This window comes from Garra rufa, chromosome 22, assembly GCF_049309525.1.
Source record: "Garra rufa chromosome 22, GarRuf1.0, whole genome shotgun sequence".
NCBI classification, from domain to species: domain Eukaryota; kingdom Metazoa; phylum Chordata; class Actinopteri; order Cypriniformes; family Cyprinidae; genus Garra; species Garra rufa.
In genome coordinates this window covers 13,621,398-13,645,555 of record NC_133382.1, presented here as the reverse complement: position 1 = coordinate 13,645,555, position 24,158 = coordinate 13,621,398, and the positions used below count along the sequence as shown (strand labels likewise).

Sequence of the window (24,158 nt, the reverse complement as noted above, 5' to 3'; positions counted from 1 at the left end):
TTTGATTTGCTGCTCAAAAATCATTTATTATTATTATTATTATTATTTGAAAACAGCTGAGTAAAATTGTTTCAGGTTTCTTTGATGAATAGAAAGTTCAGAACAACAGCATTTATCTGAAATAAAAATATTTTGTAACATTATATATGTCTATCATCACTTTTGATTAATTTAACACATCCTTGCTAAATAAAAATATTTATTTCTAATTTTTGTTTTATAAAAAAAAAAAAAAAACTGACTCCAAGCTTTTGAATGTTACAAAAGCTTTTTATTTTAGATAAATGCTGATCTTTGGATATTTCTATTCATCAAAGAATCCTGAAAAAAAATGTACTCAACTGTTTTAAATATTGATAATAATAATAAATGTTTCTTGAACAGCAAATCAGCATATTAGAATTATTTCTGAAGGATCATGTGACACTGAAGACTGGAGTAACGATGCTGAAAATGTAGCTTTGATCACAAGAATAAATTACATTTTTAAATATAATATATTAAAATAGAAAACAGTTATTTTAAATAGTAAAAAAACTCTAATTTTAGTGCTTTTGCTGTGCTTTGGATTGAATAAATGCAGGCTTGGTGAGCAGAAGAGACTCATTTAAAAAAAAAAAAAATTAAGAATCTTACTGTTCAAAAACTTTTGACTGGTAGTGTATTTATAAAACATTTAAGTCTCTCTAACTTAACAAATGCTGATTTAAACAACCTTACAGCACAAATACACATATTTTAACAGAAGAATTCAATACTGGAAGGGTATAAAACTCACATTTCACTTCACATATCTGCTTTAAAAACTTACAAAAATCAATCAGTTGCACTTGAGCCAGAATAATCCATTAACACACTATTCTCATTGAGCTGAAGTGTTTCAGTGAAATAAGCCGTAGCACATGACCAGGTTTATGGACCTGTCCACTGAATTCAAGTTTGATTTGCTGCATCTTTCATTAAAGAAATAATTCACTCAAAATTTACTATTTCTTTGTGCTTTCACATCTATGACTGCTACTACTGAGAACACAAGACAAGCTGTTCAGAATAATGTTCAGGATGCACTTCTCAAACAGTGAAAGTGAATGGGGACAAATGTACCATAAAAGTATCAAAAAACTAAGATTCAAAATGTCACATTAATTGATCTTGTACATCCATATTTTATGTCCCAACTCTAAGCCTGACTGAATATGTCCAAGTGCTTATCATTTCAAGAACGGATTACCGCAATGCTCTGTTGGTCAGCCTTCCAGCTACGACTATTGCTGCCTTCATGTGATATGGGAAAGATGATGCTTTCCACTTGTGAAGTGGAAATTACCAGTGTGTCATATTCAGGTGCTTTTGTTGTCGTAGTGAAGAGAAACATGGCGAACTCGGAATTTGTCCTCACATGCTACTTAGGTAAAAGTTTTAAAACGGTTATAAACTCCCTAATGCATCTGCTACAGGATGCATCAAAACACAAACGGTAAATTATAGGCTGTATCTTATTGATCATGAATAGTAGAGTTGTTTTAAAGACAATACTTACTAATGGTTATTTTAGCTAGCCTATATATACGTTTTTATATAAGCCTATATATATTTTATATAGCCTATATAAGTTTTTTTACTTTTAACATCATGCAATGTTTACCATTCATTATGGTTTCGTTACTGTCCGCCATGTTGAAAGGTCAAAGTTTATCCCATCTCGGCAACTCGGGTATCATAAAAATTTTCGAGCTTTCCAGTGGAAATTACAACGTGAGTGGGTGTTCATGTGCAATTTCGATGTCGGATTTTGGTATTTACCATAATTACGATAGCACATGAAGGCAGCATAAGCCTCTGCAGATGATCCAGAATACAGCAGCATGTCTGGTCTTTAATCAACCAAAAAGGCTGCTTGCCCTAGAACTACACCCTCCTACACTATTTCAACATGTTCCTACTACCAGTGTATGTTCGCTCCCACTATCTACAAGCATAGAGGTGCGGTGCATGGTGATTCCTTCACAACCAGGTACAAAGACCATCACTCTCTCTGCTGTGAACTTTTGCAAAATAATGACACAAAACACTCCTTTAGACTGCATCAGTAACACTTCCAGATACCAACTTGAATGAACTGGACCAAAGGGTGAAAGCAGAGCAGTACAACATATGTGTGGTATACAACAAATGTACCTTGTTCAAAATGCTTCTCTTGAAATGATATTAATATAACAACAGATTTATCTATACAAACAGACAAGGCTAAATATCTGATGTTATAATAGATCTGTGCATTATGGGGTCTTACAATTAGCAATACTGACAAGAAAATGATTATTTTACTGGTCATCTAAATACTGAAAGATGTCAAGAACGATTTGTTCTATTGTTTGTCATTTTTTCCTTCTAATAATTACTGATTGCCTACTTGTCAAGTCATTAATTTACTATTAATATTTTACTTTAAAAGTTCAAAGGAGTTTGTTCAATAGCAATTTTTGAAGTATCAACTACTAAAATATTGCTATTGTGACCCTAACCCTAAAATAAGCTCATAAATTGCTAAATATGATAACTGCTGGATTAAAACATCTGCTAAATGCCTGTAGAAGCATGTAATGGTCTTTTTTTGTGGAAGAAATATAGCTTTCTGTGGATCTGAGAAGCAAATTAGCATATGCTAGCTATACTTTCTATGTACATGCATATTTTTTAGCTTTTTTTCTGGCTGGAATCCTGATTTTTATATACTGTCCCTATCTAAACAAACAAACAAATAAATAAATATTTTAAAAATATTTCAATGTAGGAGACCTAACATAACCCTGACACTGATTTCATATCTAAATTCCCTTCAGCATAAAAACTGATATGAGTTACTAGTGGTGCAATGTTGCAACTGTTATAATATCTAGATTAGTTTACTGACAATCATTGAAAAACCATATAACGGATTTTTGAATAATGTGTGAAGCCAGGAAAAAAAATTGTGAATAAACAAAACAAACAGTTCCCAAAATTATTTTGCTATAACTGTCTATTTAAGCTAAGCTTTAAAATATTAGCACTGCACTCCGTTATATCCCAAGCAGTCTATTAGGAAATATGACGTTTCCTTTCAAATTACTGTTGGGGCAGTAAACAGTCCCATGTAGTTTTCCTTCATTATTGTGTCTGCTCAAGACACATTAAAGAAGTAGTTTAAAAAAATAGTTTATAGCCTATCATTCTAATCTAGTCAAATTTTATTACGAATCGCATTATTGAATCGTTACGAATTTGCGAAGTGAAGTTTTTTTGAATTGAAAACATATGATTCGTGAATCGATCCAACCATTAAAAAAAAAACATATTGTCATTTGTTATGTTTAAAGCTTGGTACTTTAATATGTACTATGGTAATGAGCGGTCACCATTCATATAGCAGTTAACGTTAGCCCTATATGGTATACTTCATCATGGTACAAGAATACATGGCACTATGGTACAAAACCATGCTAACACCATATCAAAAACGTGGATTATGATGGGACATGTCCAAAAATCATGTTTTATTTGAAATGCTATTTCCTGTTTACTAGCATAATGCTAACCTTAAGTCCAGAGTTCATTTGAACTTCGTAATATTCCTCATTCAAAAATAACAACGATCAGGAAACACTTTAAACATTAGCATAACTCTGTATTACAACAGTCATTTAGGAATAAAGTCACTTTTAGCGTTAATGCTAGTATATGAGTTAGTGTCAGTGGCCTGTGAGCGCACCTGAAAACACACCTGTCATTTAAACACCTGTTTGATACGTCACATTCAACGCTTTTGTCTCACCTGTTGCTTCAGCTGAACTCAATCGGTAAATTCATGTCCGTTTAATCACGCTTAAATCCTTTCCGTTAGCTTTCACGAGAAATAAAATAATCTCCATAACAGCCCTTGCTCCCTTCGGTCCGTCCACTCGCTCAACGCATCCCGACAGTCGGCGCTACACTCACACAAACACTGGGAATTTGCACAGAAAGGGAATGTGCGGCTCAGGTTTTAAGAAATAGGCGGATTGGTTTGAATAATAATTCTTCTATTTGAGCTCTTCGTGTATTTTCAATTCAACTTCTGTTAAAGTTTCTCAGTGTTGTTGTTCAGGTGTATTTTGTTGTCCAAGATATCCAATTGAGCAATGGATGGCGTTATTGCGTGATACCAGTTACTTTTGTCACCGCTGGTCAAGTTGAACCAATCACGTTCGACTACGATGATCACATAACGCAATAGAGATTGTTGGGCGTTATTCCATTTGTATGTCAGACAGCAATTCTTTGCATTAACAGTGTTTTAACAAAATCACTTTCTAGTGTATAAATGTTGCTAATAAGACCAGAACACGTATTTGGCTGTAGAGACCCCTCATTGGAAGTACTTGCTCTCTGAACAGTCAAGCGCCCCCTGCTTGTGTCTCATAAACACGGTCGGACTCGGCAGTTTATCAAACACTAGGGGTGTTACGACAATAGAAATTGCATGTCAATGGAATGCTCAACAATCTTGTAATAGGCCTATCTCTCCAGTTTTGCGACCCAAAAGTTCTTAATAGAACTTTTTATGCAAATGCTCATAGATTCCCCAATTTTTTGTCAGTCTCCATCACTATCAGCACACCAAAAGGTACACTTTTGTGGAATTGACTAATTTGTACACTTTAGATACTAATATGTGCATTTAAGGTACAATTATGGATCCTTAAGGGTACAAAGATGCCACCCAGTGACAGCTTTTGTAACTTTTTTTTCTGAAGTTAATTTGTAAATTACATGCAGGACTGTGGACAAAAAAGCTTTTGACAAATCTCATTTTCATGTATCCTGAAAGCATTGCACTTCATGAAACATGTTTTATGAAGGGTTGTTACTTAGAAGTCTATGTTCACAAAAGTACAACCTCATTTAAAAGTATACTATCTTCCTGAAGATATTGTCTGAAAAGTGCATAAAGTGTAAAAAGTGTATAAAGAATGTTGATCACTGTTCCACATTTTTTGCTAATCTCATTCTTTTTTCAATTTTATTCTTGAATTTTACAGTATTTAGACATGCCCCAAATGTTGTTATACCAGGGTTGCCAAAAATATTCTCATAGAAACTAAGATATGTCCTGACCTATATAATAAAAAACACACATTTCAAACTATTTTCTAACTAACATTTAACTAATAACTCACACATCTAAGAAGCTTATATATTGATAACATTTTCGTGCACATACAGATTACAAAGGATTTACCTAAACAATTTTCTTGGTGTGAAAGTTAACATTAAAAAGTGCTTCAGTGCTCTAAAAGTAGTTCTGACCCTGGGGAATTGAGTGGTCGGTTTTTAATTTTGATGAGACAGAGTTAACTCATATGGACAGCCCTCACAGCAGGCAGGTTACACACCAGCTTATCTGTCTATTAACTCACAGGGCTCATAAAAGAGTCATGACCACTAGTCAGCAATTACTGCTTCAATAGCGGAACATTGGGTCATATAAACAAGAATTAGCTAAAAGTGACTTGATAACTTTCAGGTTTGAAATGAGTACTTCTAATGTTAAATGAAAAGAAGAAAAACATTAGAAGAGAAAGAATTCAAAAGAAAATCCAGGAAGAGTCTCTATCTGAAATCACGCTAACCTCAGCTGAAGCATTTAATCTGCTGACCCCTGAAATGACCTCACAGCTTCTTCTGAGCTTTTCCAGAGGAACACAGGAAATAGAGTCCTCTGCTTTTCTTTACATAGCTGAAGATGTTCCGCTTTACTGATTCCAAGAAGATGTATATAATATGAGGTTTTTATTATGTTGCTATAATCCTTGGCAAATTAACATATGCTACCATTTACGTTATTTAATACTTCTCAAATTTACTCCATTAACTCACTGTTGGTGAATGCGTCCTTTTTTATTTGCTAATTAATGCAAGAGACAAAACTACAGTTTCTTAAAGTTGTGCAGTTCAAAATGCAAAATCTCTCCTTTCCATATTTCCTCACTTCCTTCAGTTTTTATTACTTTTTTCCTACACAAGGAAATCTAGACACGTTTGTATATTATGGCTAAATGAGAAATAACTAAATTAAAAATGGCATGTACTTTCCATCAGCTTGATCTATTTTATACAGATTTTTGCATTGTTTTCTAAAACCAGTAAAGAACCAGCATTGGTTTTATACAACACAACCCTAATCCTAAAAACTCTCTCTGTATCAAAATACTATGTGCTAATTAGTTTCTGTAATTTGGATTATTTATTTATTATTAATATTATATTGCTCTAATTTAATCAAATGTTTCTTAAAAGATTCGAATAGTGTTATGACATTTTCGAATATGGATGTAGGCTATATAAGGATGTTAGTAATTAAATAAATAACTAAATATTAAGGGAACATAGATGAAAGTATGAAATTATGTAGCCAGGGTTTAAATACGTTCGTTAGTAAATGAAGAGTTGTTTGTCCAATCAGAGCTAAGCGTTCGTTTGATTAGAACGTCACGTTATCATTACGCAAATGAGCTGCAGATTCTCAAACAGTCAGAGGAGCGTGTGAATGTAATCAATACCGCAGGTAAGACACGCGTTCATTTACGTTTAACAGCTACATGAGCTTCTTTAACAGCACTACAATGTTTGCTGTTAAAGGTTAAATCAATGTGTACAATTAACGAAAAAGAAATGAATCGCATTCATTTCAAAAGAAACTTTTTTTTTTAAATACAAAAAAAAAAAAAAAAAAAATATTCCGTGATATTTAGTAGGCTATAGACTTTTGTTTTAAGAAACATGGCCAGTGTTCACAGAAACAATTTGTTTCCTACAAGTAATTTAGAGTCAATAAGTCAAGAAATGTGCATGTGAAAGACGAGTATCCCAATAAACGTGCTACAATAGTAGTCAGTATGTTGTTCATCTGTTTTCAAGGCGATTATCAGACTCTCGGTGTGATGAGTTTAGTTCTCATCCCTCTATTGTGTTTTTGAACCCCCGGGACGGAAGAGATTCTCCCTAATCCAACTTGTTTTCTCTGTCTTGCTGAGATTTGAGAGTCCTACTTTAAATCCAAACCAGTCCCTAAAAGACATTCCTTTCGACCTGGGAAATTGCACATCGTTTCCACGTTTTGCTATTTAATCCGGCTAATAACAATAATTACTTTTTTCTTTCTTTATGCAATAAGCATCAGATGAGTGTATTGATATAGAGAAACAATTGCTCCCTATTTGGAGATCGGTTTGCAGTTATTTCCTGATTGTTGATTGGGTGTTAATCTGTGTATTGTTGTTTCCATTCGTTTATTATTCATCTGACTGACAACATGGAAATGTTTTTTTTTATGTTAGGTAAAGTGTACATTTTAGTGCAGTTACACTCTGTTTTATGTTAACAGCTCACTAGTCTTATGTTGTGCAGTATGCAGTGTTTATAGTCTCGTTAATTTGGAGACGTAATTGTACAAGAATTGGATCTATGATTTAGATGTAAAATACTTTTCACTAACTGCCGCTGTCAGTCATGTTAGCCACCAGATCTGAAAACTTTCTCTCTGGTTAGCTGATTCCAAATGATCTTCACCCAGTATGAAAATGACCAAGTGCGAAATTTAGTGGAGAAAGGTGTAGGACATAGCCTATCATGGAAAGGCCACTTAAGCTGTCTTTCAGTAAATCTGATCGCTGATGTTTATCGTGTCCTCCCCCCTCCTCCCCCGCGGTGATCGCGCATCGCGCCTCATTCTCACTCCCATTACGCAGCGGGAATGACATGAAACTGTGAATTGTTTGCTGCTCAAATAGAGTTGACCTGGAGCCAGCAGTCTGAGGGGTTGAGAAGCGACCATCCCAGCCTCCTCCCCCTCTACATCAGCATGACAAAGCATTGGGGGGGTCCGGGCTTGTTGGCACCACCCGTGATCACTGTAGGAGCAGGAGCCCAACACGACCATCACCTTGACTGCAGAACCAGCTATTCCTCTTGCAACCCCAGCTGTCACTGCTCCACAAACCCACTCCTGGAGCTTGGTGGCCGGCTGGAAAAGTCCACAGGGATGGCGCAGGACTCCTGTTACAGAGCCAAGCCATCGGATCAGAGCGCATGGGAAATGCAGGATGGAAACACAAGTGGAGGAAAGAAGAAGAACTATCAGCGTTATCCCAAACCACCCTACTCTTACCTAGCTATGATTGCCATGGTCATCCAAAACTCTCCAGAGAAGAAGCTCACGTTATCAGAGGTAAGTCATCTTCTTTTTCGCGCAACGCGCAACTTTTGGCTTTAAAATGGTAAAAATCCATCAGGATTGGGAATGAAGTTTCATAATCACAGTTTAGTTTGATTATATCCTAATTTCTACAATATTTAAGATATTTCTGAGATGTTTTAATTCAGCGTTTCAGCTGAAATGATTATCCTTATAAACGGAGGTGCCACATCCACATTTACATTTTTACAAGTTGTACTGAAGCGAAATTAATTTATTAGGATCTTATTAAAGGATTTCTTTCAGATTTATGGATCCAAGTGAAGAGAAATTCCACTAGTTCTCCTTGAAACTTTTATACTGCCAAAAGTTAGGCTATATAATATCTAATTGTGTCATCACCGCACCGCACTTACATTAATTTCCATAAAGAAACTATAAAACCCGTTACACGTGAAGTGAGTTTTAGTGCGTGTTGCACATCCAAATCTGCCTGGGGCACGTAATCTGTCTCATGTCTGGATCTCGATGGGGTTTGTGTTGTGAATAGTGAAAGCAGAGGCCGATACTCTATCATGCTGATAGCTGTGGCTGGAATCACACTGTGCCGCAATTACTACGCAATTGTTCCGAAATGTCGCAACTTGTAAGAATCCACGACCGGGATTAACAGTTTGCTGACTATTCAAGAATGACTCCTGTGAATTTTTGTGAATGATTTGTGGTAGAGCCTGCTGCTACAGGTGATTGGGCTTTTTTTATTTTTTAAAAATGGCAATTAAATCCTGTATTTTAAATATCTTTTTAAAATAACTTTTACCCACGTTTAAACTGGCAAACCAGGCTTCTATTAACTATGCTTATTTTTAAAATGTGATTTACAAATGTGTGACCCAGGACCACAAAACAAGTCTCAAGTAGCACAGGTATATTTGTAGCAATAGCCCAAAATACATTGGTCAAAATGATAGATTTTTCTTTTATGCCAAAAATCATTAGGATAGTAAGTAAAGATCATTTTGTAAATTTTCTACCATAAATATATCAAAACATTTTTTATTAGTAATATGCACTGCTAAGGACTTCATTTGAACTTTAAATGTGGTTTTCTCAATCTTTTGAGGTTTTTTGCACCCTCAGATTACAGATTTTCAAATATCTAATAATAATGTATAAATCTCAATTAAAAAAAATTGGCCCTTATGACTGGTTTTGTGGCACAGGGTCACATATTATAGGCCTATGCATGCACACAGTCTGCTTTTCTTAAAATTAAGCATAAAGTCAAGATTCATGCATTCTCAGTGATATACTATTCAGCTGTCTTTTTAGAAGCTGTGGCCAATAATAATAATAATGATTTGTTTTGTTTTTATTAACTATGAATACATTGTTGTCTTCAAACAGATTCTGAAGGAGATCAGCACTCTCTTTCCATTCTTCAAGGGAAATTACAAAGGCTGGAGAGACTCGGTCAGACACAACCTGTCTTCTTATGACTGCTTTGTGAAGGTGTGTGTTTGACTTTAGGTAACTGAAAAATTTTTGTTAGTTTGACATTTGTGTGACAATTTCTTCGCCCTCCTCCTCTCTCTAGGTGCTTAAGGATCCTGGTAAACCCCAAGGTAAAGGCAACTTTTGGACTGTAGAAGTGAGCCGAATTCCCCTGGAGCTCTTGAAAAGACAAAATACGGCAGTGTCCCGTCAAGACGAAACTATCTTTGCTCAGGACCTGGCTCCGTACATCTTTCAAGGTTACGCTCAGTCGAACAAGTCCAAACCTCTGCCTGCTGACCTCTCCTTACCCCCCGTTCCCACCCGTCACAGCCCACCCCCATCAGAGGACCCCTATCGTCCCAAACTGGACTCCACGTTTGCCATAGATTCTCTCCTACATAGCCTCAGGCCTGCCAGTTCTGCTGGGGAAGGGCTACGAGAGAGAGAAAGTTGGGGCGTCGGGCCTCCTCCGCACACTCGCTCTACTACTCCACCGCGCCCTTGTAACGCCTTGTACAATTGCAGTTCATCAGCCAGCTCTGTCAGTCCTGCGTCGGATTTGTCAGACGAGGACTGGAGAGGGGTGACGCTCATCGGGAAACGATCAAACGATCGAGGATCAACTTCAGATGGATACAGTGACTCCTGCCCACCGCCAAACAAAAGCTCCAAACGGGGCACCACTCCTCCGTGGGAGCTGCCGACTTCCTACGCCAAGTACACCCCTCCTAATGCGGTTGCCCCTCCTAGCATGCGCTTTAATGGAAACCCGTTCATGCCACTGGGCGGTCTTCCGTTCTACGGTTACAGTGGTGCACATGTCACTTCATCACACTTGCTCGGTCACCCCTACTGGCCCATTCTACCAAGTGGGCCAGTTTCCATACAAGCTCCGCCACTCCTTATGGACTTGGACAGTATGCTGCAATCTGTTCCGCCCAATAAGAGCGTGTTCGATGCGCTTGGCCCCAACAATCAGACTGCTCATCCACCTCCAAACCAGTATGCCCTTCAGAACGGACCTTCCCTTTGCAAATATTCTCTTTAAACTCTTCACAAAATAGATTTGGCTGTTCATCTGTGGCACTGCTCAGGTTCACACATATATTTGCAACCACTAATGCTGCTCATCATAGTATACTCAATCTATGAACTGTCTCAAGGAAAATCCCTCTGTGAACTGTTACAGGGCCAATATTGACCAAAGATTCTACACGACCAATGTTGACATTGTTGTAACTCCTGTCCCTTCATGTGACTTTCTTTGACACAGTTGCTACCTCAGACTTTTAATGTCAATGGAGAGGCACATTAGCTGCTCTTTTTTCCTGAATGGACCCTTGTAATGTTTGGGGGCAATCAATGAAATACTTGACAAGACCAACTGAATGTTATCTGTTTATAAGCTTGAAGTATGTTGTGTGTGGTTGCTTTAACTCCTTACAAATCAACCAGAAATGGCGTGCTGGACATTTGTTAGGATTAGGGATGTGTTTGTGTGTGAATGTGTACTTTTGTAACTGTAAGGAACCTGCAAAGTTTACATAAAGACCAGCTTTTGTGCCATGAATGTGTCACTTTTTATATGTTGGTTTTAGCAGGGTAAATAGATTTTTTTTTAAATCTTGACTTTTTGTATGGTTTCTCTGACTTGATTATGTGTGCTTAAAAGCTTTCATTTCACCCCCGCTCCACTTGGTAAAGTCCAATCTCAGGTACTGATAACAATGGTGGAGGCTTGACAGATCTGATGTGATCCAGTCTTGCGTGTTTTTTTTCTGGCATGCATTCACTTTGAAGAACTGTAATTAGAGCCATTTTTATCAGTGCACTGTGCCTTATCATGACTGTTTGTGTCCCTGTGGAGTGTAGGTGCTGTAACTATGATTTTTATAATCTGGTCATCAAATGCCTTTTTAAAATAAATGTTTATGTTGCCTTTTGATCATGCATGTGTGCATGATACTGTCCAGAAGCTCATATTGAGCGATTTGATCAGTAATTAAATGTAAGGGCCGTTTAAACTGGTGGTCTGTGGTTGTCCCTCCGTCTGGTGCACGTCATCCCACCACCACCTCCTGCTGTTTTTTTTCTGTCCTGTCCTCCCTTCAAATCACTCATTCACACCCCCAACACTTCCACCCTCTTACAGGTCCATTCTTTGTAATGGACCTTAGTTTCAAGTATTTGGGAAGCCTCAGTTTCTAGGTGATTTGATTCACCGAGTTTGAGTCTTTGTTTCAGTGTATTATTGTTGTGTCATGATGGAGCAGTCGGACTGTATAGTACTGATGAGTATGTTTGAAATATGTTCATTTTAGGTGTAATCCTGAGCAAACATGTCCAGGAGCTTCCTACATAAAGTTTTACATATTTACATCTTAAAAGTTTGTGTGTGTGTTTTCTCAATCCTTCTTTTAGATTGCAGGGAAAGTGACACTAATGACAATTTTATTTGTTTTATTAAAAGTGACCCTGGACCACAAAACCAGTCATAAGGTTAATTTTTGCTTTAAATTGAGATTTATACATCATCTGAAAGCTGAATCAATAATGTGTCAAATCAACCAAATTTCAGAATGATCCCTGGCTCAAATTTTTGATTTTGCTAATATTTAATGTCATGCTTGAGTATGGTAATCCACTATTTTGTGGAGAGTCTAAATGACAATTTTCACCTTAGATTCAGTGTAAAGTTACAGGGGGGTAAAAATGACTTCAGAAAGATTGTGCATTATTGGTAGTTCTATTAGTAAAATCTGTTGATTTGATCTTTGCTGCATTATGTGCCAATGGTGACCAATTCAAAAATGGGGAAACGGCACTTTTCAATATTCAATGCATATTGAAAAGAAACAAGATACATCTCCAGTTTTAACGTTATTTGTTCTTCAGACATTCCTGATTAAAATAAGTATTGAATTTTTGTTCACTGAACTGACCCACATTTGGTTTTTGGCCACTGAAAATGTGTACATTTTAATGATTAAATCCTGGAGCCATATTGAAGTTCCAATATCTCTGGAACCGAATCTCATAGGGCATTAAAAATAAAGATGCCAAAAGAAATGTTTGTTAAGACCCAATATCTAAAAGGGCATTAAAATATCTTTAATACCTCTTGAGTTACAGGCATGCAAACTTTGGGAAAAAAACCTGAAAAGTGTCCCCATTTTTGAATGGTCAGTCACCATTGGCACATAATGCAACAAAGACGGCTAAAGTAAACATATTTTACTAATATAACTACCAATCTCTGTGCAAATAGATAATGATGCTGCCATCTTTCTGAAGTAATGACATTTAATATTTTGGCTTTCATCACCACACATGTCTATCTTTCTTCAGAATAAATAATAGCAAAATAAAAAAAATTGAGCCGGGGAGTAATAAAGTAATAGTAATAGAGTAATAAATTACATGCCACCTGAAATGATTTATATTCTTAGTCTGTAAAAGCAATTTTAATGGGTATCTGGAGTGACTGCACAGCACTTTGTGTAACGTATCTGGTCTTCCCTGTCATCATGAACTCTTGCACCACACTTCATGGACTGCAATCCCCATAAGCCACTGCACTAATCTCTGCATTCACCTGGCCCTTGTTTCTCACTGCTCTGATTAGTTCTCACAGCTGCACCTCATCACTCTGACTGCATTTAAGCCACTCACACACACAGCCACCTTGCGAAGTCTAATTGTTCCCATGGTCATTATTCTAAGCGTGTTTCTCTGTATTGGATTACCTGTGTATGACTCTGGACTGTGTACCCCGTTGTTGATTCCTGCTGCCTGCCATTGCGACCACTGCTTGAGTATTGAACTGTTTTCCCGGATTACCTACGTTGTTCCTGTTTTCTGGCGTTTACTCCTGCGTGTTGACTATTCTAATAAAGCCTTGCAAATGGATCCGCACGTCTCTGACTCCTCCCTGTGACAGAAGACTTCGCCACAACCCGGATCCAGCGGCTTTATTTCACCACCAGCAGTTCACCATGAACCCAGCCACTCAAATCATGCGTCTCCGTCAGGGTGAGCGTCCCATAGAGGACTACATCATAGACTTTATTGAACTAGCTAATCAGACTTCAATGAGCAGTCTATGCCTGATGATATTTTTTCATGGAGGCCTTTCTGAGCCACTCCACTCTTTAATGCCACTTCATGAACCCGATTGGACTTTAGGACATTATATAGACATTGCACTGCGATTGAGTGGCTCTCCCTTTACTGTGGATGTTTTAAAAGAGCCTCAGCACAAGAAGTCTACCACGCCAGAGCCTGCTACAAAAAAGGCCTATCCTAGGTTAATTTCTAGCGTGGAGGACCCACCGCTGCTGTCGGCTCGAGCAGCTGGTCTCCCAACCAGCCTTCCAGAGTCTCCACTGGTCCCGCCCGGCCTTCCAAAGTCTCCGCTGGTCCCGCCCGGCCTTCCAGAGTCTCCGCTGGTCCCGCCCGGCCTTCCACAGTCTCCGCTGGTCCCGCCCGGCCTTCCAGAGTCTCCACTGGTTCCGCCCAGCCTTCCAGAGTCTCCGCTGGTCCCGCCCGGCCTTCCACAGTCTCCGCTGGTCCCGCCCAGCCTTCCAGAGACTCCGCTGGTTCCGCCCAGCCTTCCAGAGACTCCGCTGGTTCCGCCCAGCCTTCCAGAGACTCCGCTGGTTCAGCCCTGCCTTCCAGAGACTCCGCTGGTTCCGCCCTGCCTTCCAGAGCCTCCGCTGGTTCAGCCCAGCCTTCCAGAGCCTCCGCTGGTTCCGCCCAGCTTTCCAGAGACTCCGCTGGTTACATCCAGTCGTCCTGAGATTCCTGTCTGCCCGGTTCTGGTCACGGAGCTCATACATGGACTGTTCCCACCCACCCTCCCTACTGCTCCAGTCCTGCCACCTCTGTCTCCTGACAGTCCCTCTGCTCACCCACATCCCACCTTCGGTGCAGAGGACTGGCCGTGGGACTGCCAGTCTCCATCGGTGTTCAGACTGAAGGATCCCTCACCATCACCTCCAGTCTCAGAGTCCTGGACTCCACCTCGGTCCTCCGACCCTGCGGCTCCACCCCGGCTCTGTGCTCCCTCGTCTCCGTTGTCGGCCGTCGGCCCAACAGCTCCTCCGGGCTCCATCGTCTCTCCGGCTCCGCCCCGGTCAGTCGTCACCCCACCTTCGCCTCTGGACTCTACTCCTCCGGCTGCGCCTCGTCACTCCGTCCTGCCGGCTCTGTGGACCTCCTCCCTCCCGTGGGCACAGCCTCGATCCTCTGTCACTCCGGCTCCGCTGCGTACCTCCGGACCTCCATCTCCGCCGGGGTCGCCAGAGCCTTGGGTTCCGCCTTGGCCCTCCGGATCCTCTGTGTCGCCCAGGACCATCGACTCTCCGGTTCCGCCTCGGGCTCCACCGGCTCCACCTCCGTCGGTCGGCCCCATGCAGGAGCCAACCCTTCCTCCTCCATGGCTTCTCCCTCCGTCGGCTCCACCTCATTTCGTAGTTCCAGTACCCCTACATGGACCTGGCCCTCCATCCCTCCCCCTGTTCCGCCTCCGCTCCACCACCCTCAAGATTGTAAAGGTGGTTAGAGCGTCTGGAAGCCGCTCCTTGTGGAGGGGCTATGTAACGTATCTGGTCTTCCCTGTCATCATGAACTCTTGCACCACACTTCATGGACTGCAATCCCCATAAGCCACTGCACTAATCTCTGCATTCACCTGGCCCTTGTTTCTCACTGCTCTGATTAGTTCTCACAGCTGCACCTCATCACTCTGACTGCATTTAAGCCACTCACACACACAGCCACCTTGCGAAGTCTAATTGTTCCCATGGTCATTATTCTAAGCGTGTTTCTCTGTATTGGATTACCTGTGTATGACTCTGGACTGTGTACCCCGTTGTTGATTCCTGCTGCCTGCCATTGCGACCACTGCTTGAGTATTGAACTGTTTTCCCGGATTACCTACGTTGTTCCTGTTTTCTGGCGTTTACTCCTGCGTGTTGACTATTCTAATAAAGCCTTGCAAATGGATCCGCACGTCTCTGACTCCTCCCTGTGACACTTTGCTTCTCAAAGAAAGAAAAGAAAGATGCAGTGGAACAACAAAAATCTCTAAACTGTTCCACCAGAACTAAAAAATGTCACCCACTTTATTTGTTTTCACTGTAGAGACAAATACGAAGAGTCCTGGTTATTTCAAACTTTTTTCATTAACGGTAATGGAGATTACATGCTTTTGTAAACCTTCAATGCAGCAAATTTTTTCTGAAATATTTTCCAGATCTGTGGCTTGATTCAGTCCTGTTTCTGTGCTTTACAGATTTTTTTTTTTTTTTACCTCAGGGCTTGGTTTTTGCTTTGATATGCATTTTCAGCTGTTAGACTGTATGACTTTCCAAGTCATACCCATTCAATTGAATTTGCCACACAAAGTGTAGTAAAATCTATAAGCAATATAAATGCTCCTAAGCTAAATTTAAACTTTTCCCAGATAAGGGTATGAATACTTATGCAATGGAATCATTTAAGTTTTCTATTTGTAATGATGTGAAAACCTGTGTTTTTGCTTTGCCATTATTGTGCATGGAGTGTAGACTGATGTGGGGAAAAAAGTTATTTAAAGCAGTTTAACATAAGGCAGCAACATAAAATGTGAAAAAAAATGAAGGGGTATGAATACTTTTGCGAGGTACTGTAAGTATTAAAAGCTGTGATTCTGTGCTGTCTAACAGCTATAAATTCACATAACTGTGAATGTGCAGTTATCATCGTTTTACGTATAATATAATATAAATAAATATGAAAATTAAAAAAGAATACAAATAAAGTTAGTGATGTCAGTATACTGTAATAATGGGAAATAAAAAAAATTAAATAAGAAAAATTAAATGCATTTACTAAAATATTATATAAAATAATGTATTATATTTAAATGTCTGTTAAAAATTAACTTACGATTAACAAATTGTCTTACGGTTTGATCCAGCAACATGACCAGCAACTGTGAGAAAAAGAGCATTACTCTTGTCTCTGTGAAAACAATAAACACAGAAAAGTACATGCTTTCCTTAGTGTTTTCACAACTGATACTGAGAGAATAGCATCCCATTTTACATTATTCTAATATATGAAAGTGTAGATGTCTTACTGTAAGACTTCTTTTCTGTGCAGATACAGATTCTCCCCAGATGTCTTCGGTTCACAGCACTATAGTGGGCAATGAGGACCAAGCATTTACCAGAGACCTGCTGGGCAACAAAGACAGACTGTGATTTCACTCAGTTCATAGTGCATGAGATTAGAGGCAGCATACTGTATTTATAATGTTTAATGAAAGAATAAATGTGCCTCTAGCTGATGGCCAGTGTACAGATCACATCATACTTATAACATATATTGATGTACTACATATAATCCCTTTGTCAGACATGCTCTCATATATTAAGTGACACATTTGATAAATACACTTCATTGATAAATAAAATGTCACATTTGTGTTCATCTTTTTCAGATTAAAAAAAAGTGCATTAATGTGTAATGTCTTGTATTTGTAAAGTGAGATATGGAATGCAAGGTTTTGAGTCAAAAGTTTGATTACATAAGTGTTTTTTCCCCCTGTATTTTTTCCTCCACATTTGACATGATATATTTGTTTTGTGCCATTGTCCTGATGACCCTATCAAAATGTATGTTATTGTTTATTTAGTACTGACCTGAATAAGATACTTCACATAAAAGATGTTTACATATAGTCCACAGAACAAAATAATAGTTGATTTTATAAAAATGACCCTGTTCAATAGTTTACATCCCCTTGATTCTTAATAATGTACTGTTACCTGAATGATCCACAGCTGTGTTTTTTTTTTTTTTTTTTTGATAGTTGTTCATGAGTCCCTTGTTTGAACAGTTAAACTGCCCGCTGCTCTTCAGAAAAATCCTTCAGGTCCCACAAATTCTTTGGTTTTTCATCATTTTTGTGTATTTGAACCTTTTCCAGCAATGACTGTATTATTTTGAGATCCATCTTTTCACACTGAGGACAACTGAGGGACTCATATGCAACTATTACAGAAGGTTCAAACGCTCACTGATGCTCCAGATGGAAACACGATGCATTAAGAGTCGGGGGTGAAAACTTTTTGAATTTGAAGATCAGGGTAAATTTAACTTATTTTGTCTTCTGGGAAACATGTAATATCTTGTGTTGCCTCTGAAGGGCAGAACTAAATGAAAAAATATGATATTTAGGCAAAAATAAGAAAAATGTACACATCTCCATTCTGTTCAAAAGTTTTCATCCCCAGCTATTAATGCATGGTTTTTCCTTTTGGAGCATCAGTGAGCGTTTGAACCTTCTGTAAAATTTCCATATGAGTCCCTCACTTGCCCTCAGTGTAAAAATATGGATCTTAAAATCATAGTCATTGTTGAAAAAGGGTTCAAATACACAAAAATGCTGGAAAACCAAGGAAATTGTGGGACCTGAAGGATTTTTCTGAAGAACAGCAGGCAATTTAATTGTTTAGAGCAATCAAGGGACTCATGAACAACTATCACTAAAAAAACAGCTGTGAATTATACAGGTAATAATACAGTATTAAGAATCAAGGGGATGTAAACTTTTGAACAGGGTCATTTTTATAAATTCAACTATTATTTTCTCTTGTGGACTATATGTAAACATCTTTTATGTAAAATACCTTATTCAGGTCAGTACTAAATAAACAATAACATGTGTTTTGTATAATCCTTAATTTGGTAAAATAATGAACATTTAGCAGATTCTGAAAGAGGGATGTAAACTTTTGACCTCAACTGTACCTTATAGTTCTTGAAATATTGGTATTCCCATCAGGCATTAGAAAATCTTTGAAATGGAAATTATAGTGCATTCATATACAGAGCATTTGACCTTCTGTACTTACCTGGCTCTACTTACCTAAGTTTATTACTCACATTAACACACTCTTGACTGGTAAAGTGATAAATGTAAACCATATAAAACAACACATTTTATGTTTTTTTTTCACAAACATTGTGTTTTAATGTGACACACAGTTGTAATATATTTCTGTAGGAATCACACCAGTGACAGGAAACACTGGGGCCATGAGAGGATCTTCTGGTGCAGTCAAAACAGAAACCTCTAAGACCAGAGCAGTTTTAGCAGGAACCTCTGGGACCAGGGAGGTTGAGAGAGGAGCTCTGGGACTAGAGCATCTTTAGTCGTCAGCTCTGGCTAAGGTTATTACCAGAAACACAGCCTTGGTTGGAGGTTTTCTGGCCGCTGTGGCTTGAATCTCAACACCATCATGAGAGAAACTATTGTATCAGACATGATGGGAAGCTTTCAGACTGTAGCTGTTATGACACAGAGCTCTAAAACCATTGTAGGTTCTGGGGTTGCAGCAAGAGGAACCTTCAGGCCTGGACAAGAAGCTTTGGGACCAGGGCAGCTCTGAAAAGTAGTAACCTTGTGGTACCTTTGATTCGGTTCTATCTGACCTCAGCAGGTTCTGGAGGCCTTCAGAGTGATTTCTGCAGTGGCCATACAGGATCTCTAAGCCCAAGGTGGCTGAGAAAGTGAGCTCTGTTGCCATGTGAGTGCCAGGGACCTCTAGTGTGGCAGTGCCAGGAACTTGTGGGACAGGCTTGACAGGGAGCTCTGAGAAGCTCTAGGTGACTCCGTTTTTAGAAATATGATTGGATGGTGCAATAACTAACTTAACTAAAACTAAATGAACTATTTACAATTCACATCCCTAGGCAAGTAGTTCCGCAAGACGCAAGAACTACTGCCTCAAGCCAAGGCGCCAGACGCAACCAAGGCCTGCCAGCCCCGCAAGACGCTAAGGCTGGAGGGATGGAAGAGCTAACTTAACTAACTAAAACTAAACTAACTATTTACACATCCCTAGGCGAGTAGTTCCGCAAGACGCTAGAACTACTGCCTCAAGCCAAGGCGCCAGACGCAACCAAGGCCTGCCAGCCCCGCAAGACGCTAAGGCTGGAGGGATGGTTAAGCTAACTAAACTAAAACTACACTATGTACACATCCCTAGGCGAGTAGTTCCGCAAGACGCTAGAACTACTGCCTCAAGCCAAGGCGCCAGACGCAACCATGGCCTGCCAGCCCCGCAAGACGCTAAGGCTGGAGGGATGGAGGTGTCACCCATGTCAGCCCGCCAGACGCAAGGCTGACCCTGTCCTCCATGACTTATAGGGGGACCTGAAACACATTTACAAATTGTACATTGGCAATCTGTACAAATTAGACAAAAAGGTATAAAACACAGATTGTTATCTATGCAGTGTATGAGCATTGACTTTAACAGTTAATGCAGGTATTGAAAGGTAACATAAGGAAGCTGATGTTCAATAAAATAAACAAACACTGTATCTTCAGCTTGTCTGAGTACCTTAAACCAGTCATGGATGAGCAACTCCTCCAGATGAAGCCTTCGCTCTGGGTCGCTCTTCAGACAACCTCTGATAAAACGACAGCATTCTGTGCAGAAAGATAGAGAGATGTCTGATTATTATCTTCAGCTTTACACATTCTATCTAAGCTGTAAATCTAAGATTCCTGCATTATCCATAAAGACATGTTTTATAAAGCCATTTTACTTAAAAAATTGTTAGAAAGAAGATCTCACCATCGGAGAAGCCTGGCTGGAGCCAGATATCAGTGTCCATCAGACTGATATCGCTGCTCTCTGGAAAAAGGCTGGTGATCATGCGGAAGAGGAGCACTCCCAGTGACCACACCGTCGCCTGTTTTCCATAGTACTCACCCTTCTCAAAATACTCAGGAGGGCAGTACCTCGCTGTCCCTGGAGAAGAGAGTTTGTCACATGTCTAAGTCTGCATTAAATGTTAGTCAATAAAAAGAATATTATTACTGACTTTTCTTCTACTGAGAATGTTGTTAGCTCATATCTCGTCTCATAAAAGTACATACATAATAAGAAAAATAATACATACCACTGTAGGATTTGTACGCTGTGGTCCTCAGGAGGTCCCCACAGCCGAAATCAATGAGCTTCACCTCCAGGGTCTCAATGTTGACCAGGAGGTTCGGCATCTTAATGTCGCGATGGAGGACCCCCTGGGAACAGCACACGACAGCAGCGTCGATAACCTGCTGCATGAAATGACGGGCCATCCCCTCAGTGAAGAGGCTGTCATAATGCAGCCAGAATTCGTGCATGTCCATGCAGGGTGAGGGCCGCTCTAGGACCATAATGTATTGATCAAGATGGTCCTGCCAGTCCAGTAACCCTATAATGTGGCCACAGCTCGGGCCCTGATTGGCCAAAACTGTCAGGGCCACCTCTAAGGGCACCGGTCTGGGATGGTCAGGCTAGAAACAAAACAGTTTTTATGATGGTAAGATGGAAGTGATTTTTCAGATAAGGATTTTGCCAGGTCTGTTTGAAATATTATTTGTTTGCTGTGATTCACATTAATCCAAAATGTTGACACAGAGAGCGCAGTTCACTTACAAGGCGGATGTACGGCTCGTCCTCCATCTTCGCTGTGATTTTGACAGCTACCTGGAGGCCATCCTCACAGCGGGTCCCTTCATACACGGAGCCGTATGATCCTTCCCCCATCTTCTTGCCGATCACATATTTCCAGCAAATGTGTTCTATTGAAACAATAAAGCCATGTTCTGCAGTTCTCTTCTCCAAAACTATTTTAACATTGTTTGTAATTCTCATGTTATCACTATACTTGTACTTTTATGTTATTTGCTATAACTTCTTTTATACACATCCTCCTACAACAATACATTGTAAGAATAGCATGTGTGTGTGAGTTATATTTTAGATTATAACAGTAAACTCACCCTCAATCCTCACGATCTCATCACGGTCCAGCTGTCTCAGCAGATGTGATCCACTCACATCTGCTGACGGACTTACTGGACCGTCCTGATCTTGAGGTTGATCATCCACAATTTGCTGGTCATCGGCAGCGGAAAGGAACTCAGGACTACTGGTAGGAGGATCCTGATGATCCTCCTCCTCTACAGTACAAATAATGTCCTGTAGAGAAGTTAGATCTAAAGAGAGGAATTGTTTTAATTGAATAGTATCAATAAAATATTACAAACTCATTTTTCATTTGAAATCTTTTCAATTTCTTCAAATATTGCTTTTTATATTATAACTTTTATCACATGTTATGCAATAATGTAACTGATCTACATTTTATAATGTGCTGTGACTGAGATTAAGATTTCTGGCAGTTTTTGATGTTCAGAGCTTGTCATTTACCATCAGTACACCTGGATGGGGCCTCATCAGTGTCCTGGTCCACTTCACCCTGCTCCACCTGCTCATCCTGAGCCCTGGTGGATTTGGGACGAGACAAGCAGCTGAAGAAAGAGGAAAACCTCCTAAACCTCTTTCTCTTCCTCTTCTTCGCCTTGTCTCCCCCTCTCTCCAGCCCGCCTCCCTCACCAACACACTCAGGCGTCTCGTCGGAACGAGGATGGACCTCCGCCTTGTGGTCGGTGGGTGTAAGTGATGTACCGGGATTGACCCCGTACACACACTCACCACCCTTCGCTTTCTCTCTGCGAGATTGTCGCTGTCCCATATTGAACAAAATCAAACGCTATCAACAACTGAATACGCAAGGTAAACAACGTTGACAACAATACTCCTTACTCGCCACAAAGTGAGCAAATCGAGTTTCGCGCTTTATATAGTCCCACTCAACGTTCGAAAAGTCCTTTATGATATCATAGGGCTCGTAAAAGCCATAATTCCATAGTCGTTATGTGGCTCCAAATGTATTTATTTATTTATTTCGCTCAGTATTTATTTATTTACATTTTTATCTTAACTAACTATTGTGGTTCCAAATGTAAATTCAATAATAATAATAATAATAATAATAATAATAATAATAATAGTAATAATAATAATTATAGCGGAAGAAATGTTCATTAAATGTTTTCACACTATGGACCAGTAAATAAATAATAAATTAATATAAATATAAAATAATAAAAATAAATAAGAAATTACTGTTCAAATATACTGTGCTTCTATGGCATCGCTGCAAAGCCCACTTTTTGTTCTTTTTTTAATTCTCTAATTTTTTTAATAACGCCAGTGACGATTAAAAAAATAAGGTGATGTCAATATAATCTAAAAAAATGCTTATCTCTATTTTAAATTAACATTAAATTTTAACATAAATTATTTTTCCAAAGAAAATCTTTCACATTAAATAACATGTTTAAATGAATTATGATAAATCTATATAATTAAGTTTATATAAATAACTAATCTGAAGGGAAAATCATAATAAACTGATGCATTTTACATTGAATTGATTGATTCCTTTTTCATATTTTAAATGCCCTTTCTAAAATAGCGTACTGCTTTTTTTACATTCAGAAAGTCTTCCAGTTTTGTGGACATTCACACAAAGACTGTCATTAGTTAGACTGCTACACTGCATTTGACCACTGGATTTTCAAAAAAAAAAAATCATTTTAGGTTTAACATTCTTATCTGAGTTATCACTCCGTATTTCTATGTCTTTAAAAGGCTTTGTCTTTCAAACAGATACAAATTCACAAACTTTTTTGTCATCTGATCCATTTTCACTTAAAAAAGCCCATGCAAATTTTGGGCCTTGGTATATTTAGTTATTTTTATTTATTCTCTAATACAGGGCTATTCAATTAGATCCATTTGAGGGCCGGATTATCGAACTGTAAATTTGAAGCGGGCCAAGGGGATGGGGGCCGTCCCGATCTTTTTCTAGGGGGCCTATACAATTACACTGAAATTCATATTCACTAAAATGAACTAATATTACCAACATCAGCATCTATAAAAGGTTAAGGTGCTGTCTGTCAATCAATTAAAAATAAAAAAAATAAAAATTGTAATTAATCATGAATAATCGCATATTTATACTCATAATTTCACAATGTACCTCCAAATTAAGGTAGAAACAACAAAGTATTTTTAAATATGTGTTTAATAGCATCTTTTTTTCCAAGTAGCCTATTATTAATGAAATATTTATATCGATATTGCTACTGGTGTCTCTATTAAATGAATTTTCTCTCAGTTTTACATATTAATTATGTCCATTCAACATTACAGTAGAATTGAAAGCCCAACGTTTAATAGGCTCTGAAATATATAACAGCTTTTAATTTAGGTGATTTATAAACACTCTTTACATAAACTATAAATTGTATATGCATAAAATATACAGATTATTATTGCCATATACTGGTTATAATCGTTATTTTATGTTTTTAATTTTACATTAGTGTTTGTTTACCACAAAGTATATTTTGTGCATCAAAATAACATTCAAATTGGATCATAAGAGCTTTAAAGTGCTTAAAATGGTTGTGCAAAATGCTTGAAAGTCATTGAAAAGTGCTTGAATTTCTCTCTCAAAAGGTTGTACAAACCCTGAAATTAAG

At 38.7% G+C, this 24,158-nt stretch overlaps 3 protein-coding genes across 3 annotated transcripts in view; 1 reads left to right on the top strand and 2 right to left on the bottom strand.

Moving 5' to 3' along the window:
- The window catches only part of ppp1r16a (protein phosphatase 1, regulatory subunit 16A), a 33,758-nt gene extending 29,807 nt beyond the window's left edge, over positions 1–3,951 (bottom strand). The window contains exon 1 of the mRNA XM_073828774.1: positions 3,815–3,951. The gene's annotated coding sequence lies outside the window, so the exon portion shown is untranslated. The remainder of the gene's footprint in view (positions 1–3,814) is intronic.
- Positions 3,952–7,882: 3,931 nt separating this feature from the next.
- foxh1 (forkhead box H1) lies at positions 7,883–10,760 on the top strand. Its single transcript, XM_073827713.1, has 3 exons — positions 7,883–8,248; positions 9,623–9,727; positions 9,813–10,760. The coding sequence occupies exons 1-3, from the start codon at positions 7,883–7,885 to the stop codon at positions 10,758–10,760; spliced, it is 1,419 nt and encodes a 472-aa protein (XP_073683814.1).
- An 8,152-nt stretch (positions 10,761–18,912) lies between these two features.
- LOC141297419 (serine/threonine-protein kinase pim-2-like) lies at positions 18,913–22,297 on the bottom strand. The gene is made up of 8 exons (XM_073827857.1): positions 21,973–22,297; positions 21,543–21,758; positions 21,196–21,341; positions 20,675–21,053; positions 20,347–20,523; positions 20,110–20,198; positions 19,196–19,365; positions 18,913–19,012 (listed from the first exon to the last, which is right to left on the bottom strand). The coding sequence occupies exons 1-8, from the start codon at positions 22,295–22,297 to the stop codon at positions 18,913–18,915; spliced, it is 1,602 nt and encodes a 533-aa protein (XP_073683958.1).
- Between the last annotated feature and the right edge of the window lie 1,861 nt (positions 22,298–24,158).

Coding starts and splice junctions, on each gene's coding strand:
- foxh1 (XM_073827713.1), top strand. CDS start 7,883: ATGACAAAGCATTGGGGGGGTCCGGGCTTGTTGGCACCACCCGTGATC. Junction 8,249..9,622: donor AGAAGCTCACGTTATCAGAG/GTAAGTCATCTT, acceptor GTCTTCAAACAG/ATTCTGAAGGAGATCAGCAC. Junction 9,728..9,812: donor CTTATGACTGCTTTGTGAAG/GTGTGTGTTTGA, acceptor TCCTCTCTCTAG/GTGCTTAAGGATCCTGGTAA.
- LOC141297419 (XM_073827857.1), bottom strand. CDS start 22,297: ATGGGACAGCGACAATCTCGCAGAGAGAAAGCGAAGGGTGGTGAGTGT. Junction 21,759..21,972: donor CCCATCCAGGTGTACTGATG/GTAAATGACAAG, acceptor TCCTCTCTTTAG/ATCTAACTTCTCTACAGGAC. Junction 21,054..21,195: donor ACGAGCCGTACATCCGCCTT/GTAAGTGAACTG, acceptor TTTTGTTTCTAG/CCTGACCATCCCAGACCGGT.